General features: G+C 44.1%; 1 protein-coding gene across 3 annotated transcripts in view; it reads right to left on the bottom strand.

Moving 5' to 3' along the window:
• Positions 1-21,805, bottom strand: part of foxj3 (forkhead box J3) — a 64,845-nt gene that overhangs the window by 17,976 nt on the left and 25,064 nt on the right. For all 3 annotated transcript variants that reach the window (XM_076141166.1, XM_076141165.1, XM_076141167.1), the window contains one exon: positions 20,722-21,227. In XM_076141166.1, coding sequence (XP_075997281.1) covers positions 20,722-21,042 — 321 coding nt within the window. In that variant the 5' untranslated portion in view covers positions 21,043-21,227. The remainder of the gene's footprint in view (positions 1-20,721; positions 21,228-21,805) is intronic.

Here is a 21,805-nt window from a genome sequence, read left to right as displayed (position 1 = left end):
CTGCAGAAATTCAGAAAGCAACATCTTTCATCAGTGTCCAAAAAGCTGCATTTTACTTGCACAACATATCGCGTACCATGGGTTCCAAATATAGGAGCCAGCAAGACTCCCACACTGGGATGGTTGCTGATACTACAGTCTGATATTAATTAATGCTTCAGCGAGCTCCTGAGGGGACAGGAAATAAATTATGTAGATCAATCTGGAAGTTAACTCATTAGAGTGTTTCAAGCCACTCCACACGGGCAGAGAGTGAGGTTCATCCAGCTGCCTGATCACGGAGGCACGGTGGGTTGAAGTAGCCACAAGGGTTGGAGAGTAATGCTCCTAGTCTGGGTTAACCAGCCACGACAAGGCCCTCACAACCGGCTTGGTGCAGGCCAACTGGAGGCCTAGAGGAGCCGTCGGACACACGTTTCTTCACTCCACTTTATGGAGTGGTATTGACAGAGGGTCACGCTAAAAAGCAAAGCTGTATTCTCTGATGAGTGTGATGGATGTGGGAGATAAACAGCGAGCAGGGGTGTGAGTATGTGTGACAGAGACAGAGGGAGAGACAGAGAGAGAGCAAGAGAGAGAGACAGCGAGACAGAGAGCGCGAGAGAGAGAGAGAACCCCCAAAGCACATAAAATGGAGGCTGCTTGTTCAACACTATAGGCAATTATGCCTCAGGAGGGACGATAATGACAGCCTTGCTGTAATGCTGTCAATCTCGCAGAAAAAAACTCTGAACTCTGAAATGCCAATGGGAGCTGGCAAAAGTCTTTGCACTGTTTTCCAATCGAAAAATAAAAAGCAGGGAATGCTGAAATGCGGCATAATTGTCAAGGTGATTCTGTATTCGAGCTGGGAGGAAATATTGTCTTAATACCAGAGGACCTGGCCAGATCAAACTGAATCCATGGGCACAATACAGTTTAATGGTGCTAACAGAAACACCAAAATCATAAACATTACAAAATGACAGGCCGTTCTACTACCTTATTGTAATATGGCACAGGAATATGTTATTTAAACTCCTTTCCCAAGCAGAAAATCATGGAATCTTATAAATGTGCCTGTACAGGCACCTGAAAACAAAGCATCAACAATATTCACCTTGTTTAGAGACAATCACAACAACACGCAGAACCCACAGACGTATGGGGGGGGTGCGAAAAACTTCTGATTTATATAAGGGGGGCGCGAAAGAAAATGTTTGGGAACCACTGCTCTAACCATTAACAGCATACTGGAATATCTGATACCAACAATTCAGTTATCATTTGGAATAAACGGTTAGTCATCTTAGTAGAAAATGCCAAGATTTTATTTAGAACAAAAGAGATCAGACCTGTATGATTTCTTGGACACGTCTGAAGCTCTGATTTAATAATGCTGAAGGCTGAATACAGTTTGACTTCAGATATTCAATCAGGGCTTTACACTCCAGTTTTCTAAGAATTCTAGCTACACTCAAACATTGGAAGGTCCTGCACAGCCGTGCTACATCTACGTTTGGGGTTTCCAACCCCGTCCTACATCGGCTCAGATCCAGCAGCTTTCCTACCCTGCCATGCAATTAATTGCTTTCACCTGGCATTCCAAGTTGTTCTCAGGAATCTGGGATAGCAGAGCTGTGTCCCAAATGTGCACTAAATAGTAATTATAATGGCTTTTTTACTAAATGGTTAATAGTGTTGTCAACTTTGTAAAAGTTAAGAGCAGTATATAATGCCCTTACGTGTACTGTAATTGGTCTGTTTTAGATTTATTTTTGCCATTTCCAGTTAGTACATGGCAGTAAGTATTTTTGTACCCTGCTCATTTAGATTAGAGCACAGAGTACAAAAGAAAGCATTTATTACATAGCAGGATTGGGGGCCATGTAGGACTGGGTTGGAGAACCCTGACCAACAGCGGTGCTACGAATGCACAACGCATGAAATGTAGAGACACAGAAAGGTGGAGTGGGGAAAGTAACGCACACAGGAGACACATGGCAGCCGCAATTCAGTATCAGTGTTTTATGTTCTTCCTAGGATGGAGGAGGTAATCTGAAGAATCATCTCAAAAGTCACATAAACTTGACAAATTAACACTGAAACTAGTCGACAAGCACAATATTGGTAGTAAGGCACTAGGGTGCTGTGATAGACTACAAAGTTCAAGGCAGAGGAATGTACTTGGAAATACTGCATAGTGGCAGCCCCCTGTGGCACATGTATGCGCCCATCCTTGGCCAAAGCCCAGCATGGCTCCTTGCACAAGCTGAAGTGATAGCACGATTCCAGGAGTGAGCCTCTTCCTGTCAGCCACTCTCCTCTACACAGTGAGACATTAGAGCGACTGAATAAAACAATTTGAATACAAATCATGACCATGCATAGTTGATGGTGGAAAACAGATACAAGACTCTTAACTTAGTGAGCCTGTACAATGACAAAACCTGCCACATGACCAACAGGGGAGGGTCTGATGGGGAGGCTGTGTGATGTAAGCTGTACAATGCCACATAGCCTTTAAACATGAATAAAACCATGTTCAGTGTGTGTGTGTGTGTGTGTGTGTGTGTGTGTGTGTGTGTGTGTGTGTGTGTGTGTGTGTGTGTGTGTGTGTGTGTGTGTGTGTGTGTGTGTGCGTGCACGCGCGAGCACATGCTTGTGAGAATGCATTTGTGTGCGTCTACCATAGCCAGAAGAAGCAGAACTTGGTGAGTGTATCCATTAAGGGCCTTTTGCTGGACCTAAATCATTGATACAGTCAAGCAAGCCCACGCTTGCTGCTACATTAGAAGTTTACTTTTTAATGAACTCTTTGTGCATGCTCTCCACTCTGCCTGACAGAGCCTGTGTCTGACACAATCTGAGGTGAGTCAGGAATACACTGCCTGTGTTAAAGTAACAGGATGAGGATCATTCATGGATGACAAGGAGAAATGAACAAGAACAAAGGGGAGGTCACAACATCAACGGCAGCAGAACAGGTGAAAGGAAGCACGATGATAGCTGCTGTATTTATTATAACAAATTTGCTGAACAAGAGAGAAATACATTTACAAATTAATGATATAAACTGCAGCTTTGAGCCATTTCGTATTTTGTACGTCTGTAACTCAGCAGTGGCTCCACTATCTGACAGGATCTATTTCTTTTGGGGAGAGCTGGTGATATACCACACACACACACACACACACACACACACACACACTGATCAGTTGTTTTAATCCTGCAATTAATGTGTGGCATTTTAGTCCCCTGCACATATTAATTACCCTATGAGCTGAAGTTGAGCAGAATGTCATAGGCTTAGCGCAGGTTGAATTCTGATGCTGGTAGACAAAGAATGGTTTTTGCTCCCCTCCCAGTTCCAAATACGTTGATATCTGGAAACCGATGCAATAAAGGTAAGAATCTGAAGTCATTTAGGAGAGTAAGAATGCACAACATCACGTCTTGGCCAATCTGCCCAACTATAACCGATTTTACATGTGCAGCACATATTTAATACCATCACCTCCCTGACATTTGTCAAGCAGAATATCCTCACCCATAAACAAACACACCATCTGGAATTTGAAAACGGCTGAAATGCCATCAGGAACAATGAGCTTACAAAGGAGCAGGACAAATTATTTATTACCGGCCACCCCCTGGAATATTAATCCCATTTGAATGGGTCTTAAACCTGTGTAAATATGCTTGAAGACTGTAGGATTATAAATGATATTAGGCTGTAAGTGGATCTACACTACAGATGGAAGTGATGTGGGTGGAAGAGGTCGGGAGGTGTGAACGGTGATATACAAAGTGAGTCAGACAGAGCTCACTGCAGGGGTCCTGCCCAAGTGCTGCCCAGCATCTACCTGCAACCCCCACTGAGCTCACTTCAAATCCAGCCTCAGCACTCACTTATGTGCGAGTACATGTCTGTGTATGTGGGATGCCACCTACACACACACACACGCACGCACGCACGCACGCACGCACGCACGCACGCACGCACGCACGCACGCACGCACGCACGCACGCACGCACGCACGCACGCACACAACCACACGCGCACGTCTCCTAACAAATGGCAGTGATTTAACACACCAGGACAACAGTGGAGGCATGAGCAGCTCCGCCCTCACTGCCCCCCCCACCCCCCCACCTCCCCACGCTGAGGAGTGTTGCAGCTCATCAGAAGGGCCGCCAGGGGAAAGTAGGTCAGGCTGACCTCTGCGTTCAGCATGTCAAACATTCAGAGTGAGCTAAAGGGACAGGCCATGTCAGAGCCCTGCTCCTCACAGCTGGGGAGACGGCACCCTCCGCACACATTCAGGGACCCTAGGGAATTAACTCTACATGCTGGGACAGCCACAAATACACACACACACACACATATACAAGTTATGACATGGGGATGAACACCAGGGACCAAGGGAGAGGAAGGGTCACACTGAGATCCGACATGAATAAATTGAAGCGCCCAAAGGATTCTGGCCTTCCCACATTCAGAGCATCTTCAAACAACTTTGTGCCTGAAAAAGGCATGTGTGCGGGTGTCACACACTTACTGAAAACCTCTCACGATTAACAAAGAGTTGTATGTTGTACTTGAAACAGTCCCAAAGTGAAGTGAAAGCCTGGGATCACCTTGAGGTCCTCTTAGAGTGTTTAGATAAAACTCCATATGAAACGTCAATGCTGCTGGATTTTCAGCTTTTCTGTTCAAAGGAGTAATGTGTGGGAAAAGAGGCAGTGGTGAACAGTAGGACCTAGCAACTAAACATCACAACAACCTCCTAAACAGGAGCTACTAAAATGTCAAACATTTCAAGCAGATACTTGTCCATATCACAGTTAAAGACGGGTAAGGCACTGTTTAAGTGACATTGTGGCAATTCACAGAGACCGGCCCAAACCAACATTTTTGATCATTCTCAGTTTCAGGAGATTAATGGATTTGTTTTTTCATAACGTGAAACACCAAAGTCATATAGAAATCATCATAAATCTTACCCCTACTACCAGACCTAGATTATGAATTGTAATTCAGTTAGCTGAAGTATATTGTTTTATAATCAGAGTAAGCCATCTCTGTACGCATTTCCTCATCTGGTCTACTTCCTCTCATGTCATTTATGCAACGAGTCATCCTTATTTGGTGAATGGTGGAACCCAGTGCGAGCACATGAATGCCGAGTGTATTACTTCCTTCTTCTGCCTTGATCACAGAAAAGACAATTATGAATGAAAGATAAATCATTCAAAAGAGACTGTAACACAGGGTGTTGCTGTGTAAAAACACTCCTGCAGGCCCCTGTTGCCATAGCATATTTTGTATGTCGTGTCTGTGCAGAAGAGAGGAGAGAGACAAACCAAAAGGATTGAAGTAAACATTGGTGTAAGCATGATAGCAACCTCAGCCTCTAATTGGCCTGTCAGGGAGTCTGACTAATGGAGGCCTACAAGAGTTGGCCCAGTGCAGTGACCATTTTGGTCAAAACCCCTAAACAGCTATCACTTGAATGAATGAATGAATGAATGAATGAATGAATGAATGAATGAGGGGAGAGAACATATCAGAGTGAGTGTGTGAAAGACCAACGGCAGATTGTAAGCAAGACAGACTTTCCTCCCATCTTCCCTCCATGTGTCTTAATTTCTGGTGGACTCAAAGCCAGGAAGACAAACGGAATGAAAGAAACAGTAATCATACGTAGAAAGGTGTAAGGAGAAAAAAAAGCGGAGTGCAGTAAGCAGGCCCGCAACAAAGGAAAGTGGAAATGAATCAGGAGGGAGAACACACAGATAGATGACTGTATTTTTAGGCCTTGTTATTTCATACGGACCCTGTGACATGCCCACCAACACAGAACACACTCCTCAGCCTCAAGGATCTGTACCAAAGCCATGGAATGTATCACCTTCACTGTCTATTTGTAGTGGGTGTGGGAAGGCGTGTGGGATGCCACAGTATTCACTCCGGCACCTCTTTTTAAAAAACGCATGTTGCACACACAAACACGCATGCACACGCACACACATACGCACGCACACGCGCACACACGCAAACGCCCACACGAATACAGGTACAAAAAGGTGTTGTCCAGGTGACATCACCAGATGATCTAATCCCGTTAGCTGCATGACCGGCTGCATTGCAAATTCCATTGAGTGATATGGGAGTGCCAGGACATTGGTAATTCACTTTACAAGCATTTCAAACCACTGTCAGCCCATTTAAGCACAAGTATTCACAAAATGTATACCGCCAAATTTTTGGAAAAAGGAGCCTTTAAAGAGCTTCCATGGAGGACAAATGTAAGAGTGGAAACTGTGAAATAGGTTTCCGTGAGCTTTTATATACCCTTGGCTGACGGGTGTGGGTGACACAGACAATTCTGCACACAAACCTGCCAATTCCCATTTTTGTCATACCACTGATGAATACCAGCAATTGATTATGATATTGGCCAGTATTGAAAAGACAATAACTACATCAATAAAATAAAATGGAGCTATTTTGCTCTGTCTAAAGTGACCAACTCACCTCAGCACTCCCTTACTTCAAACTCAGATATGACGACACATTAAAAAACAGTAAAAGTCAATCGTACCTTGATTTAAAAAAAAAAAAAAAAAAAAAAGGCAGAAGAAGACACGTCTCCCTCTGCATCTCATAGTAATGTGTTGGCATGCTCGGCTCTCTGATCTTTACTCAGTTGCGTATAGTTTAAACAACATGAATAGTCTGCTTTGTCTGCCAACGTGGAATCTTTCATAGAAATATAATAACCAAACTTTGTCAGTGATGCGCAGACAAAAGAGAAATGAACAAAGCCAAACTCTTCCTATTTAGAACAAGGTCATCCAGTGTTGCGTTTTGAGGTATTACAGTAATTAAAACTCAAGAGCCACTTCTGCAAAAGGAGATGACACTATGGGGAAATTGTATTTTTTCCCGCAGCAGTGACCATTTGGTTAAATTAAAGCCATTTTTCACTGGTGAGCTCATACAATAAAGGTAATACGCGCATAAAGAAATTAGCTTGATAAGCGTTTACATGTTAAGGCGGGAGAACAGCATGTTATCAAGAGAAGGAAAAAAAACAAAGATGGCAACAACAAAAAATTAAATAAAATTGACAACCAGCTCCGTGGTTTGCAGCAGCGTCTTTGCTTCCATTTCTGTTGCAGAGACGAAGCTTCCTACCTCTAAACAGGAGGAGATTTTAAGAGATTGGGTAGAGGAGGTTACTCGTTAAGAATATGCCTCATCAGCACATGGCAGGCACTCCAGACAGACAGATGTGCAAGGGGAGCCATTTATTTTTGGACCAGTTGCATCAGAGCCAACAGATGTCTATTACACCGCTGCACTATTCCTGACGACTTCAATAGGCCGTATGGGAAATGGGCCCACAACACATTAGCTGTTATCAGGTACCCGTTAACTCTTCCCTTTCCCCGTTGCCGTTCCAAATCCTATACAGCAACACAGTAAATATAGCAATCCAACTTCTCCGATGTGTAAAGTCGTTTTGCTGAGGGCCATCCAAGAATACTGCATCCTATAGAATACGGCTCAGACAAAAAAGCTGAGCCAACACAAAACCCAACAGTTCTCTCGTGGCATATAAGAAGTTTATGAATACTGCACCGAGGAACTTCCCTTTTCAATGGAAGCAGTGAGGTTAGAAACCAAAAAGCTCCAATATAAATGTTCTGAACTCACACGCAGATGCACCCACATTCCCCTCTACACCTGCATTGTTGCTCTGAGACCAACCTTGGAAAAGATCTGCAGAAAAGTCTAAGAGAAAAAAAAGAAACCTTCTGCATTATTTTCTTCGGTACGTTTGAGGTTACAGCCGTCGACTCAATGGCATGTTGAAAAATTCCTGTTATAAATTGGGGGGCGGCAGATTTGAAAGGCTATGGGGAGGGGGGGGGGGGGGGGAATCACTTAATGCATCAGTGAATGGCAGGTCACAGTATAAAGCCCTTAGCCTCTCATACGAAGCCTGTTTGATCACAGGCCTTTAGAGAGCTACCTTTCTTTGTCTCTCTTTCCCTTTTTGCAGATATTCACTCATCTACCACTCCGTCGCTCTCTCGCTCCCAGCCAGAGTCTTAACTGCACGCAGTCAAAGGGCTTTTCGACCAACCTCTGGTGTTGCTCTACTCGCTACACAACTGTACAGTCCAGAGAAGGAAGAGAGAGAGAGAGAGAGAGAGAGAGAGAGAGAGAGAGAGAGAGAGAGAGAGAGAGAGAGAGAGAGAGAGAGAGAGAGACAGCTACAGCCCACAGAAAAGATTAAATTAGTGTGCTACAAAACAGACATCTCACCGACCGATTCCATTGTGTGAATTAGTTTGGAATATCTCGGACCTTTGATACGGCTGTTATCACTGGTAATAAATCTAGAGGAATTTAGAGGAAACACAAGACTGAGTGACAGATGATAGCAGTAATCTGGCCCAATAGAACGCACTAGATTAGGCTATAATTCAAAGGTATATCACATTGTATAGGTGTGGCCACATGAGGCAAACAATGGAACCTGCGCCAGTAAATATGACAATACAGGCAAAGAGAGTTGCCTTGCACATTGCTGTATATAGAGTCTGGTCCTCTGAGTGACGCGGACAAGCACTTTCCTACAGCGCTACACAGGGCACTTTCTCCTCTCCCTCTCTCCTGCACTGCAGAGGCAGCACAAGGCCATGAAAGATAGGAGGCAAAGTGACGTCCTCCAGTTTATCCTCCCTGAAAGCCTTCGCATGCTCTCAGTTCCACATGAGGGATCTGATGAAAGCTGTTTGTCAGTACGCCACTTAATTATCAGCCAGAAGAAGAGCCTCTGATGCTACCCTCTGACAATGGCTCACAGCAGCCTGCCGACTACAGTGCCCACTAACAATGAAGAACTGACGGCGGTGTCTAATGGTGACGGGGTAGTGCCAACTGGCCACTTAAGCGTGAGACAAATTAACAAACGGCACGGTAAGCCTTTCCTGCTGTATTCAAATGTCCATCTTTTTTTGCTTTGTTGGCTTGAGTAGCAAGTCGAAGGATCCAAAGACTGAAACTGTAAAATTCAATTCAAGACAGAACACATCTGACTGAAAACATATTTGATCAGTCGGAGGGGAAAATGAGCAGTTTTGACCTTTTATTTTCGATTTAATGTCTACACAAACATTACAGCACTTATGTTCCTGCTCCATATGCGTGTTACCATCTGCGTGCACATAAACAAAAGCTGTACTCCTGATCCTGACATCTTGGCACTGGAATATTCCTTTTACTGTAAAACAACAATAATGACTACAGCTTTATACCACTATATTACTTCCACACACAGAAATGCATACATTCAAGCAGGAGAAAGTAATCCGACTTCAAATCCCTTGTCACAGTGAAGGAAGCAACATGTCTATCATGACTCAGCATCGCTTGGGTTTTTTTTGCAATTGGGTCCGATCTCACCACAGCCGTGCTTGACTTGGCCGGCGTTGTGGAGTCGACTCCCAAGAAGCAGAGACTCAATATCCCTCAACAAGGCAACGAGACTGGATTCTGGATGTTCGGTGGGGGATTATCACATCTATAACACGATTCATTTTCTTATTCATTAGCGTTCTGCTCACACAAACTCGTACGTTTAGTACATTCACTTCCAAGGCTGATAATGTAAAAGGCCTGAAGGCTACAGAAGGGGAGAGAGAGAGAGAAAAAAACCCTTCTGTATTAATCTGAACAGATCTCATCACACTTGATAAGATCACAAACTCTGCCTTTTATTTCATGTCAATTACCATGTTTACATGCAATCCAGGTTTTGGGTTCTAATCAGATTAAGGCGGGAAATCGGAGAACACATTTATACGGACTACAATAATCTGATTAAAATAAAACCTGTGATTTCATACAGTTGGTCAGTAATCCGATTTGCTCCTGCCCCCTACCACATTTTGGAATAAAAGGCTAGCACAGTTTTTAAGTGTATTAAAAAGCAAATGTTATATAAGAAATCTGGTTAGCGCTATATGATGCTACAGGCATTAGCACCGACTGGCTCAATCACTGGAGGGCACAGTTCTTCAGCTCAGTATTTGTCTAACAGCCCGTTCTTCAGTTCTGGGAAACCCATTCATACTTTTCTGGATGTCATTTTGTTTGATATGGATTCAACTCTGAATGAATGAAAGAATGATATCCTTTCTGTTGAAGCTGCTACACTACAACCACAGAATCTCATTTCCTGGCCATGGCCTTTTTGGTGCATATGTATGATAAACAGCAGTAGAAACCTAGTTAAGTATATTCTCCGTATATTCTCCAGAAAATAAACCTAGCAGTGTTAACCGTGTCTCTTTTTATCAGTTATGCTCTCATTACTGGATGTGTAGCTCATCGAGTATTGCAGAAAGACAAAACAATTCAGAGGGATGCATGTAAACACAACAGACACAAGGCAACCGTGTGCTTCCCTGAATTACCTCGTCTGCACAAACCAAATCCACAAAGAAGCAATGCATTACATCGTTGTGACTTGACATTTGTCGTCGTTTCGCACTGGCAAAAAAAAAAAAGGAGGACAGCGGTTAAAAAAGCATTCCAGTGGAGGAACAATGAAGTTAGAGATGTAATAAGTATTTAGAGCGATGAATCCACCCCAGCATAACTTGAAGGGACCGGCATGTGTTTGATTTGTTAAATGAATAAACGCGGCTACAGGAGAACGTGGCTGCAATCAAAACAAAATACAAAGAAAGTCTAGCAGAAGAAGTGGCCGGGGCCGTACCACGTGCCCTATGTGTGATGAACTAGACACAAGATGATCTCCTCGGTGACAATCCTAGCTGTCCGCCACTGGAGCTGCTCCAGAGCACCCATGATGCTGTCAAATACGACGGCGTTGTTGTCTGGGCAAGCATGTAGTAAGTGAAGTACGGTTATTCTTTTACTCAGGCGCGTACCTTCAGGAGTGTGATCTGTTCAGACTGATATCGCATGCAGGCTTCATTCAAAGATCAATGTGAACAGCCTGACAAAACAAATCAGATATGAGCAATGGATCGGGTTTGAGGGCTACGGCTCGCAGACTGACTGTAGCCTAAGAAGAGCTCCTTTCTCCTGTAATATGCATTAGATTTGATTTCCCTCTGAAAGAGAATCACAGACCACCCTACAGTCCATTAGCCAAGTTAATGCAGAGCTGCCAGACTTGCTGACCCATAAATAATACATTGCAGTGGTCAAAAGAGGCCAGACACCTCCTTACACCCCTTCATCCCACAACACAGCCGCATTAATGGATTAATTCAGATGCAATTAAGTGGTGAGGAGAGGCTGTGGCCTTGCGGCTGGTGGAGCAGCGGCTGTAGGGCTTACAGCCAGGGCTAGAATTGCAATCAGAATGAGCACACACATGAACACACACACACACACTCACAAAGCACAATTTACATTCTACTAGCAGATGCTTTTTGTACTACAGTGAAATGTAGTTTTTGGTATCAGCGCCATAATCTTATCCATAGGAATATTGGTTAGAAGTGTCTCTAGGCAACTTCAAATGTATACCGTCAATCAACACTAGCAGTGGTGTAATCCTGAGGACCTTGCCTGTAACCAAGATCTGCATCAAAGTCGTGCTTGCACAAAACCCCCGCAGAGATTTCATTCCGCCGCTTTCTTTTTGAGGTTTGTCCGTTAGAGAGCAAGTTTGATCCAATAACGTGACTGCACAGAGCCGCACTTTGAGAATGTGACATTGACAAATGAGCAATTACAGGAGCGCTATTCACATGTCGCATCTGTGGCCGCCGCGACCTGCGATTAGCCCCGCTGATGCCGAATGTGCGATGCGAGAGCGCCGCCCGTCAATATAAGCGTATGGGAAGGCCGCATGGCCCGCTCTGGCATATCATCCATCACTGGTTCCGCTCGGCTGCCACAGCTGTGTCACTGTCCTCCTCTCGCAGACACTGACCCCACTGAGGAGACGTACCGGGCAGGATGATCAAATATCACAGAGGAGACGGCCATCCTGCTTCCCCGACGGGGCCGAATGATGAAACCCCCTTTTCCTACATTTCCTCAGCCGCGGTGACATCTTTATCAATAAGCGCCATTTAGCGGGCCGGCAGTGGCAGAGTCACATGAAGACACGTGGCTGCACTGCTTTCCTTTCAAACCACGGCAGAGTGACGCCGAGCAATTAGCTGTGGCAAAGCGACACGAAAGGTGAAAGAGGTTAAATAGTTATCAGAGTGGAGAGATGGTGGATTAAAACAAAGATGAAAGAACAACACGGAGCAGAACTAATAGCAGAATGATTACATCCTCAACATGCCAATCAATATGGGCTCTCTCCTCCTTTTTAAATTCCTATAAAATGTGAATGACTTGAGACTAGACTGGCTTGACCTACTGTAGCTCCCATTTACCTTAACAGGATACTCAGTGCATCTATTTCCACAGGCAGCCTACAAACATGCGGCCATGTCGGGAGTCTCAGGTTGCTCCACTCTTCTTAAAAGATTTTTTTTTTCCCAGCTACTGCTAATTAGTCCTCTAGCCTTTTTCTCTTTCATTTTCAAAAAAGGGAAATGCTACAATGCTGGCAGATAAATTAGCTGCAAGCTTCACAGGAGGAAACTGGTTCTTCAGGGAGAGCAGGGGTACCTTAATTATGAATATTATTAATTACTTAAAAAAGGGGCAAGAGGAAGAAGAAGAAGAAGAAAAAAAACAAGAAATCACAGTCCAATTTGAGTTGAATGTGTTGGTTGCAATATGAAACAGAGCGAGTGGCAGCGTTTCTGCAGCAGCAGTCTTAGCCATCTTAACCGAATTTAACAGGGCCGATTCGGTGTTAAAGACAAGATTCCGAGGACTGTGCTCTATTTTAAGCGTGCGGAGTTCATCGGCATACACCCTCGTCTCCCCCTCTTCGTCGGGGCACCTCACCCCACAGGCGAGCGCAGACGGTGTATATATGAAATGGGACAATCACACCGCTTGTCACAATTGAATTTCCCGCAATTTCTACGACACTGTGGAAACATTTCACTCATATCCTCCTTACCGATACCAGATTAAACCGCATCTACGGACGAGGATGACAAAACCGAGTTAAAACACAGTGAAAGCAAAGTGTTACTTTAATCTTAAATCTTTCTAGCCATAGGACGGTGACTAAACGTGTGAGCAGCTCCCTGTGATAAGTCATCTTCCGCTTAGAAATATCTGAGGGCTAATGATTTCTCCGGTTACGAGGCTTAGTTTTTTTTTAAAGTACTTCAGATGCACTTAAACTCATCGCTGTGACACAAAGGTGATTCTCTTGCCTGCGTGCTTCTGCATGTAAAGACTTGGATATGAGCGTGGGGCCTCCTGAGGGTGATGACCACACTCACTACATACTTGGACAGTTGTGGAAAACTGAAAGAAATCCAGACCCCAACCATTCCCTGCTCATAAACGTCTTACTAAACAATGCCGTCTCCACCTATATGGAGATGCTCGTATCCACCCCCCCTTCCAGATCAGACACAGGGCGACACTAACAATAAAACAACTCCCAGCTATTCCACACCCGTTGTGTAAACTGCGTCATACCCAGCATCCTCTCATTTTTCAAAACTAACTACTAAATGAAACACATGCTTGAAGAGTAACTGATCAAATGCTTTCGAGGCCGGAAGCTATGACTGATATGCTGATGATGATGATAAGGCATGTGTGCACACTCCGCTTCAAAAAGCCATTCTTGTCCAGGATGGTCTGTGTTGTAATTTCATCTTCAGAGGAGGCGAAATGTGCCAGGACAAGTGGCGTGTCTCAGCCCAATGTGTCACGTATTGACTTCAGCAGATCTCATTAGCATAGCGGAGAAAGAAGACTGAATCGACTGATTAAAATGCCAACAGCTTTTACAGTGAGCTGTCACATCTCAGTTGGTGACCGAGACAGCAAATGGGAGGGAGCTGTTAAGGGTTACTGACCATTAAAAATAATAACACAACCCATAGGGAAACAGGATGAACTATGATGCCGTGGCCATGAATGTTAAAGAGAGCAGCTTCTCTTAAAATTGGAGACAATATCTCCACACAAGCCTGCAGGCCACAAGAGGCAGCAGCAAAGCCCCGAGGCCTTTTATGTTCTCCACTGCAGTCAGCACTTCACTCAGCAGAGTGTGGGGACACCGGTTCCTGCCAAAATGTATCCGTGCCAAGGCCGCAAGCCTCCTCTCGCCCACTCTAAGGGGCAGAGCGTGAGTGGTGGGGTGCCAGTAGGCGGGTGCAAGGTGAGGCTGGTGGGCGGGTGGCCAGGCTGGAGCTTCCTGACACAAGAACCCGCCTCACAGCAGGATCAAACTGGCTGCCGAGTGAATCACTACCCCTCCCACCACCTGACACAGTCAGCACAGGGCCAGCACACAGACACTGTTGTGGTCTCTACAATTAACAAGGAAGACAAAATGCTACCAATACTGCAGTATCACGTTCTGTCGGTAATGCACCAAATCACATCTCAACCAAGGTTCACCTCACACTGGGCTGACATCAGAGGAGAAAGTTCTGAACTTGGAAGAGGTTACAAGAGGAGCCGAGTGTCTCTTTATATATGTATCTGTGTTGCTGAAAACTTCAGTATCAGCAAAGCGTTTAAAATTTAAACGCTCGCTTTACAGCGTAATGATGATACAGGGGAGGAAAGTAGATGAAGGTATCAGACGGACTAGCAACGAAGCAATTTTACACTTTCAGATTCCAGGCCCTGTAAACCTAAGCTTGCAGTGGGAGATAGGGCAGCAGCACAAATGCTCATACCTGACCGATCATATTTAAATAAGCAACAGGAGCTGAGATTTTCTGGGCTGTGACCAGTCACTAGTAAAAGGCAGGAACATTATCTCCAGCGTAAATAATGTCCTGGAGGACCAGTAGCTACCCAAATCGCTGCTTAAAAAATAGAAAACTGCTCCAGGCTGCTATTATTAAACCTCCAATCCAATGGGAAGTTGAACCTTTGATCTGTTTAGGGTACTGTGTATTTGCATTTTATAATGAGATCAAAGCGAGGTCCAGGGCCCCTGCAGTAGGAAGCTCTGTGCCCCATCTCTACACACTGGATGATTTACAGACCAAAGCTACACTTCCCTGTTAACAAGATCATGTGGCAGCTATGGATCTCAGTGAAAATGCAGGGGGAGATTCAGAGGCAACAGCAGCCCACTTTTTTCCCCCTGTTAATTTTCCCTTCTGTACTCAGGTGTGGAAAAGGGGGGGAAAAAATAAAACCATGCCAGTGGCAACAATCTCCTAAACAGTTAAAGTTCAAGAGCAAACATTTCAAGCATTTTTAAACTGGTTGAGAATTGCTCTAGATTTTCTTTGGCATTCTTCACCTGGAAGCAATGCAGAAGGGAATTTACACACTTTGCCTGAAGTCAGCCTACGAGGAGCTGAGAGAAGGTTTGAAATGTGCAAGGAGGGTCAACATTGGAGCATGAATGTGTCTGTGTTTAGTCTCTCAACTGAATGCTTGACCAACCCTATAGAAAATAATAAAATGGTGCACTTTGCAGCTCTGACTCTGGCTGAGCTGAGCCGACATCATTTTCACTGTCACCACCCGGGAGCGCTCACATCTGCCACAGCCCACATCTTCGTGGGAGCTTATCAGATCAGACCAACATTCACTGCAGGATTATAAACCTGTTTTGTAAACACATATTTAAAAACCACAGTGCACAAATTACGATTCGATACAGGTGATCAGTAATCCTCTTATATCTGTGTTTAATAGGGAGGTTCATAATCGTGGATGAGGCCTAATGTCGATCGCCTGGAAACTTTGCATGTCGTCTAAAATTCCTGTTCGCGGAAGCAGAGGTCAAACATCAATACGTACGGTCAAGAAGTTTAAACCTGTAGTCTCACTTTTGGGGAAACAACTTACTACTTTATTAACTTGAAGCAGTTATGTCAAGATATTCAAACAGATTTCATGAAACAAAACTTGATAGTGGGCCCACGTTTGCATATACGTAACTAAGAAAGCTACGGTTACGGTGACCAATAAGAAGAAACTTTTCTGTCCACCACGCAAGTTGGTGGAGGTAAGGGAATACCCCCTCCATGCCGTCTCTCTACTTACTCTCTACTCTACATATGTAAAGCACTTCTGCAACCAATAACCCACAAGCTGTTGTAGCGAAACTGAAAGAATGCTGAATTGCAGAGCCAAGACACGCAAATAGGAATCAGTGAGCATTCTCAAAATCAAAAATCTTTCGGGTTACGTGTGATTTGCGACAATTACTCGATAACCCGCTGGTCGGTGTCAAAGTCCACCGCAAAAAAGTCCTGATAGCTTTAGAGGTCTCATCTCTGCTAAGTGCTCGTGACAGGCAGAAAAGATGTTTCTTTTTCACCTTGAGGAAAAAGAGGTAACCGTCCATGTACCTTTCATCCTCAGGAGAGTCATCTAGGGTAGCTTGCGTTGCCTGAAAGGGCTTTGACTTAAATGGAAGGGACTGGGCAGCCGATATGAATTAGAGACAGAAAGTAAGAGAGACAAGACGAGCAAAGGTAACTGTACATTAGCCTCGTCTGTGTGGCATTTTTGGAAAGACGTGGTAACAAAACCTAGTATTTGGAAGATGAAATACCCTCAGATAATTTGGCTGAGTGTCAAAATGCCAAACAGAGAACAGAAGGACACCACTGCTCTATGGACTACTTAACCGTACAGGTCCGCAAAACTGCATATTGAGACAAATCTGCCAAATCTGAATCAAAGTGCTTCAGAGATCTGGGGAGGTTGTTAAGAGAGCACCATCTAATTGCTTGCTCAGAGGTCCAAGGCACGCATTCTGCACTCTTGAAGGTGGCGTTCACATTTTTTGACCTCGATGAATCATCTGTTTTTACTGACACCACTTACTGGGATTTCTTAAAAGCACAGGATAATGTAGGTACCCTGGAATAATTAGATGAGCCGCCGGTGCCTGGAGTATCTCTGTCTCGGCTCGCCTCGCCGCCGGAGCTTGCATTATCATACAGAGCAGACACATGCGTGCGTTGAGTCCCAAATTCTTGTGACTGACATCTCCAGGGGAACAGAGGCGCGATGACTACATACGACCTACATTCACCCCACCCAGGCACGCTCGGTTCCAACTGCTCATACAGACACACACGCGCTATGAGTGGATTCGCGTCACAGGACTAGTCACAACGCGAGGGCGATTCTTACTCCCGTGTGCGTACGGTTGCACATATTGAAATTATGTGAACACACCGCAGACGCATATGCATGTCTAACGATCTTCAACACACAATCCACAACTGTGCAAGCTCATGTTGACCGCTTGACAATTGCGAGAGAAAAAAACATTTCCCAGGCTTTAGCAGAGGTTTTTGTGGAAATATCATGTGTGATGGGTTGTGAAAATACTGGGAGCACAAAAACATTACCAACAAATCTAAGGTTACTGGAGCCCATTCAAAGGCTCTGGGCATGGAATCAGCATTATTGGAATTCAATCTAATGTCTTATCCAATGAAAAGATTTAAAGCGTACACCATTTCATTTGTTTTGATTCTAAGAAAACACAAAGGCAAGGAAAACCCCATATTAGTAAGAACTGAGAAGAAGAAAAAAAAATGGTGACGCAGGTTGAAGCTATGAACGCATCTTCAAACCACTTCTTCAGCGTTTCCTGTGCTACACGGCAGCCTGGTCAGACTGATGTGGTTTTTGACACTTTTTAATGTGAGGGGTTTTTTTTCTAAGGTTGCAGCCCACATTTTGGTCACAATCTGTTGATCTAGGCAAGCATTACTAAATTTGAAAGTACTTGCACTACGTCATCACCACTTCAATGTCAGTTTCACTCGACACTGTAATTCTCTGTAGTTCATTATTCCTCGAACCAAAGACAAACCATCTATCCTACTTGTATCATAAAATTGTGTTGTACCTAAACAATACATCATTATATTATACAGTGACTCTAGTGAAATATTGATGAGATCATCTTTTTAAATGGATGTTTACTGCCAGTGTTGACAATTTGCCCAAATCACTTAATCTCAAACTAAACTCAGCCAAATGACTGTTTAGCTCTCAGTAATATAGTGGGGTACATATGTATAGTTCGAAAATGTGCCAAAAATGTATTGATTTAAGTGTCAGAGAAGTCACAGCCAAATTGTTTAATTTTTGCAAATGACTCCTGTCTAGGTTTGGCCGATGTGACATTGTGTGCGGCTCGCTCACAGCAGTGACTGAAAATGGATGGAGCCTGTACTGACTTAAAAGCTGCTTCAGGTCACTGCATTCCTCACTAGGAGGGGCATTGAATGGTACACAGAAACAAGAATCAATAGGTTAAATATCACTGACCACTATAATGTGCCTGGGGTGGTTTTTAAAGTGATTGAAATGGGTGAAAAAGGAAACTGTTCTGGACCTCCAGAATCCATAATTACTTGATAAACTTTCTCTCATCATTCTCCGGGGATTCTTTCAAGGCTTACGGCCGTCTGGAGGCGTATAAATGGATAAAGTCTGGGTTCATGATGAACATTCAACTGTGGAGCTTAAGTGCTGAACCCTGCTGTGTTGTTACTGGAAGGGTGAGGATCACTTGAGGTTGGCTAGGTAACATGGACAGTGATTCTTCAGGTTATTAGTGCCCATTGTCAACTGGAATAATGACCCTGAATAGGCTAAAGATTGAAATTATTATTGCCGTTCACTGTTTTCTTTGGGGGGGGGGGGGGGCTAATCAATGACTGTTGTTAAGCCTAAAATATACTGTATATTTTTTGGTTTGAGGATCCAAGTCATTACATCAATATTAAATTAAAGCCAAAGATTCAATTGTTTAAGGGGGCCAGAAATATAGTTAAATATCCATCATCAAAGTGGTGGAAGACGTAGTGTTATCATTTCCCCGTATTGCCTACCCTAAATCCTTTCCCCCTATTACCTACCCTAAATCCTGTCATTTTATTATTTGTGTTAGTAAAATTTAAAACAATGGAACAATTTGTGGCTTTTCCAACTATTCAAAGACATTTAACATGTGCAGGCCTCTAAAACAATAGTTAAGCCAGTAATAACATAGCTAGTATTTTCATCAGCGCCTGAAATATCCAACTCATGATGAAGTCCTTTTTTGACAACAAAAGAACAAAGTATAACGACATCAAGCCAAAGCTTTGGTGAATTTGTAATAGGTTGTCCTTTCTGGAGTATAGAGTGGTGCTGTAGTTCAGTGGCTGGAGCAAGGTTCTACCTGGAAGCTGGACTGGTTTGGTTCCTACTTAACAGTGTAACTCTAAGCTGTATTCAAACGTACATTAAGCATTAACACGACTTTAGATAAAAGTGTTGACCAAATGTTGCGTCTTATCTGCAGTTATTTCATTTAGCTCCTCCGTCACACCCTCATACTTCCGAGCAATAAAGTCTGGGAATGTGTACAATAGTTCACCGAGTCCACTTCAACCCCCGTCAGTTTTAAATGACTGGTAGCTTGGCTCTGAACGCTGTGCTAGAAATGTTATCTGTGTTATTACCACTGCTATATGCGGCAACCGCAATAGTCAAGAGAAAGAAAATACCTTGCATAAAAGAATGGTGGCACAAAATACAAGGCTAATGCCATTACTGAGAGAAGAAAGCCGTATTGGAAGACGCATAGCTAAGTAGCAATATTTAGTTGTTGGATATCTTGCCAACAACTAAATACAGAATGACAAAAGAAAACGAGAGCGGGAGAGACAAAGGTGGCAAAATAAAACAATTAATTTCCTTCCAAATGGCTGTGCCACAAAATCTAAAATCAATCCATTTATAATAATACAGACACAAACACACACACACTCAGAACACACACAGACACAGACACACACACACACCGCTTCATACAGTCTGAACACATGCCAGATATGGTCGCCCCAGGAAATGGGCTTCATACATCTTGTCTGACTGCAATAAAGCAGTGCCTAAGATTCTATTCCCAATAAACGTTGACTGATTGGAAAACTCATTCTAATATCAATTTCCATCTGGGCCCTTTAAAAAGGCAATCAGCATTGCTTCATCTCAGTATATCATGGGCTCCTTGAGATGATGACACAGCACCGACTCTCTCCTTCTGCATAATGGCCTTCTACTATCAAGGCATCTGCAATGAATAATACCACCCATGAATGGGCTATTTAGTCTGTGTTCGCACAGATAGGGGCCACTTCTCTGAATATTAATCCAGGGTTTTACACTTCATATGGTTCTCTCAGGGCTGCACCATTTTTCATTTGGAGAAGTAAGGCACTTATTGTGATTTGGCACACTCACACTTTCTAATCTTTTCCAGAAGTGACAACGTTGATTACCAACGGCATCTCGAGCGGTATAAGACAATGCCCAGGAAACGCCTGTTTAAGTCAAAGAATATCAATCTCTGTTCTCGTCTACAAACAAGGTCGAACAAGATCTTACATCGAGCCTCACGTCAGAATAAAAGAGTAAAACAAACTGATATTTGAGACGTACTTGCTATTGGAGAAGGAGAAACTACATTGCTTTCTAAAAGGACTGACGAAAACTCTAAAATCCCTAATGAAGACAAAAAGTAGAAGTAGTAGCAGAATGCCATTCATTATTCATTACATTTTATGATCATGTCTGCAGCTCAACTCTCTTTTTCTCACCTTCCAGCCACTGCCCGCCTCCCTGTAGTATGGGAAGTTATCACAGATCCACTGGTAGATCTCACTCAGTGTCATCTTCTTCTTTGGCGAGCTGTTGATGGCAAAGGTGATCAGGCTGGCGTAGCTGTAGGGCGGTTTGCCATCCTTGTGCTGCTGCACCTCCTCCTGGTCCAATGTGGTGTTGGGGTCTAGTAGGGTACTCTTCTTGCCCATGCCTGGCCCATGGGCATTCTGGGAGTCTGCCTTTCGGATGGCCGCCTGCATGGTAAGCTGAGGAAGCCAATCCATGGAGGTTAGACTACTCTCCAGCTCCGACGTCATGGTGACGACAGGCCGGATGGGGGGGGATGGGGAAAAGGTGGAGGTTGCGGTTATTGTTGTTGTCACTCGGTGACTGGTGGAAAGTCGACCAGGTGTTGAATAACAGAGGCGACTGACGAGTTGTGGATGAAGACAGGGTTCCCACAGTTCAAGACATCAGCCCAGCAGTCTTCTCTTGGTCAACTCTGAGGAGATATGAGACAAACAGGCTTTCATTAGTCAGCTACTCTTTGGTACAAGAAGGAGCTAAACGGATTAAACACAAAACATTTATTGGCAACAACGCAACTAACTGTGAAGGAAAGTAATGGCACCTCTCCGAAGAGATTGTGCAACATCAAAAAAGTCTCTCAACAAGGTGCAGCTATATTCGCTGTGCAGAAGGTCATAAACCCACCACTTTCTCCAGCGCTCACTGCTCACAGAGCTGACTCATAGCTGGGATCTGCACAGAGAAAGAGTAAAAGCAAGGGAATTGTTTTCACAACTGCCAGCCAAATGGGGGAATGGCTCAGGAGGAATTCCGACTCTCTTGAGGCTAGTAAACCCCCCCTCTCTCCTTCACTCGCTGCTTTGCCAGCTCGCCTGCCTCTTTCCCTTCCTCCCCCAAATGGAGCCTCTGCCGTAAACAAGCCAGCCAGTGTCGTCTTGCCAACTGTCCTGTCCTCGGACCTGTGCCTGTCTGCCTTGCTGAGCGGTGTACTGCCCCCAACAGCTCGTCTATTGGCACATTGCCTGCCCCGTCTTAAAATAGGCTGCCAGA

Source organism: Genypterus blacodes, unplaced genomic scaffold, assembly GCF_046128005.1.
Source record: "Genypterus blacodes isolate CSIRO-AG114 ecotype Tasmania unplaced genomic scaffold, CSIRO-AGI_Gbla_v1 ptg000017l_1, whole genome shotgun sequence".
NCBI lineage: Eukaryota > Metazoa > Chordata > Actinopteri > Ophidiiformes > Ophidiidae > Genypterus > Genypterus blacodes.
Note: the sequence above shows the minus strand (reverse complement) of the source record. Positions and strands in the feature narration are given on the sequence as shown.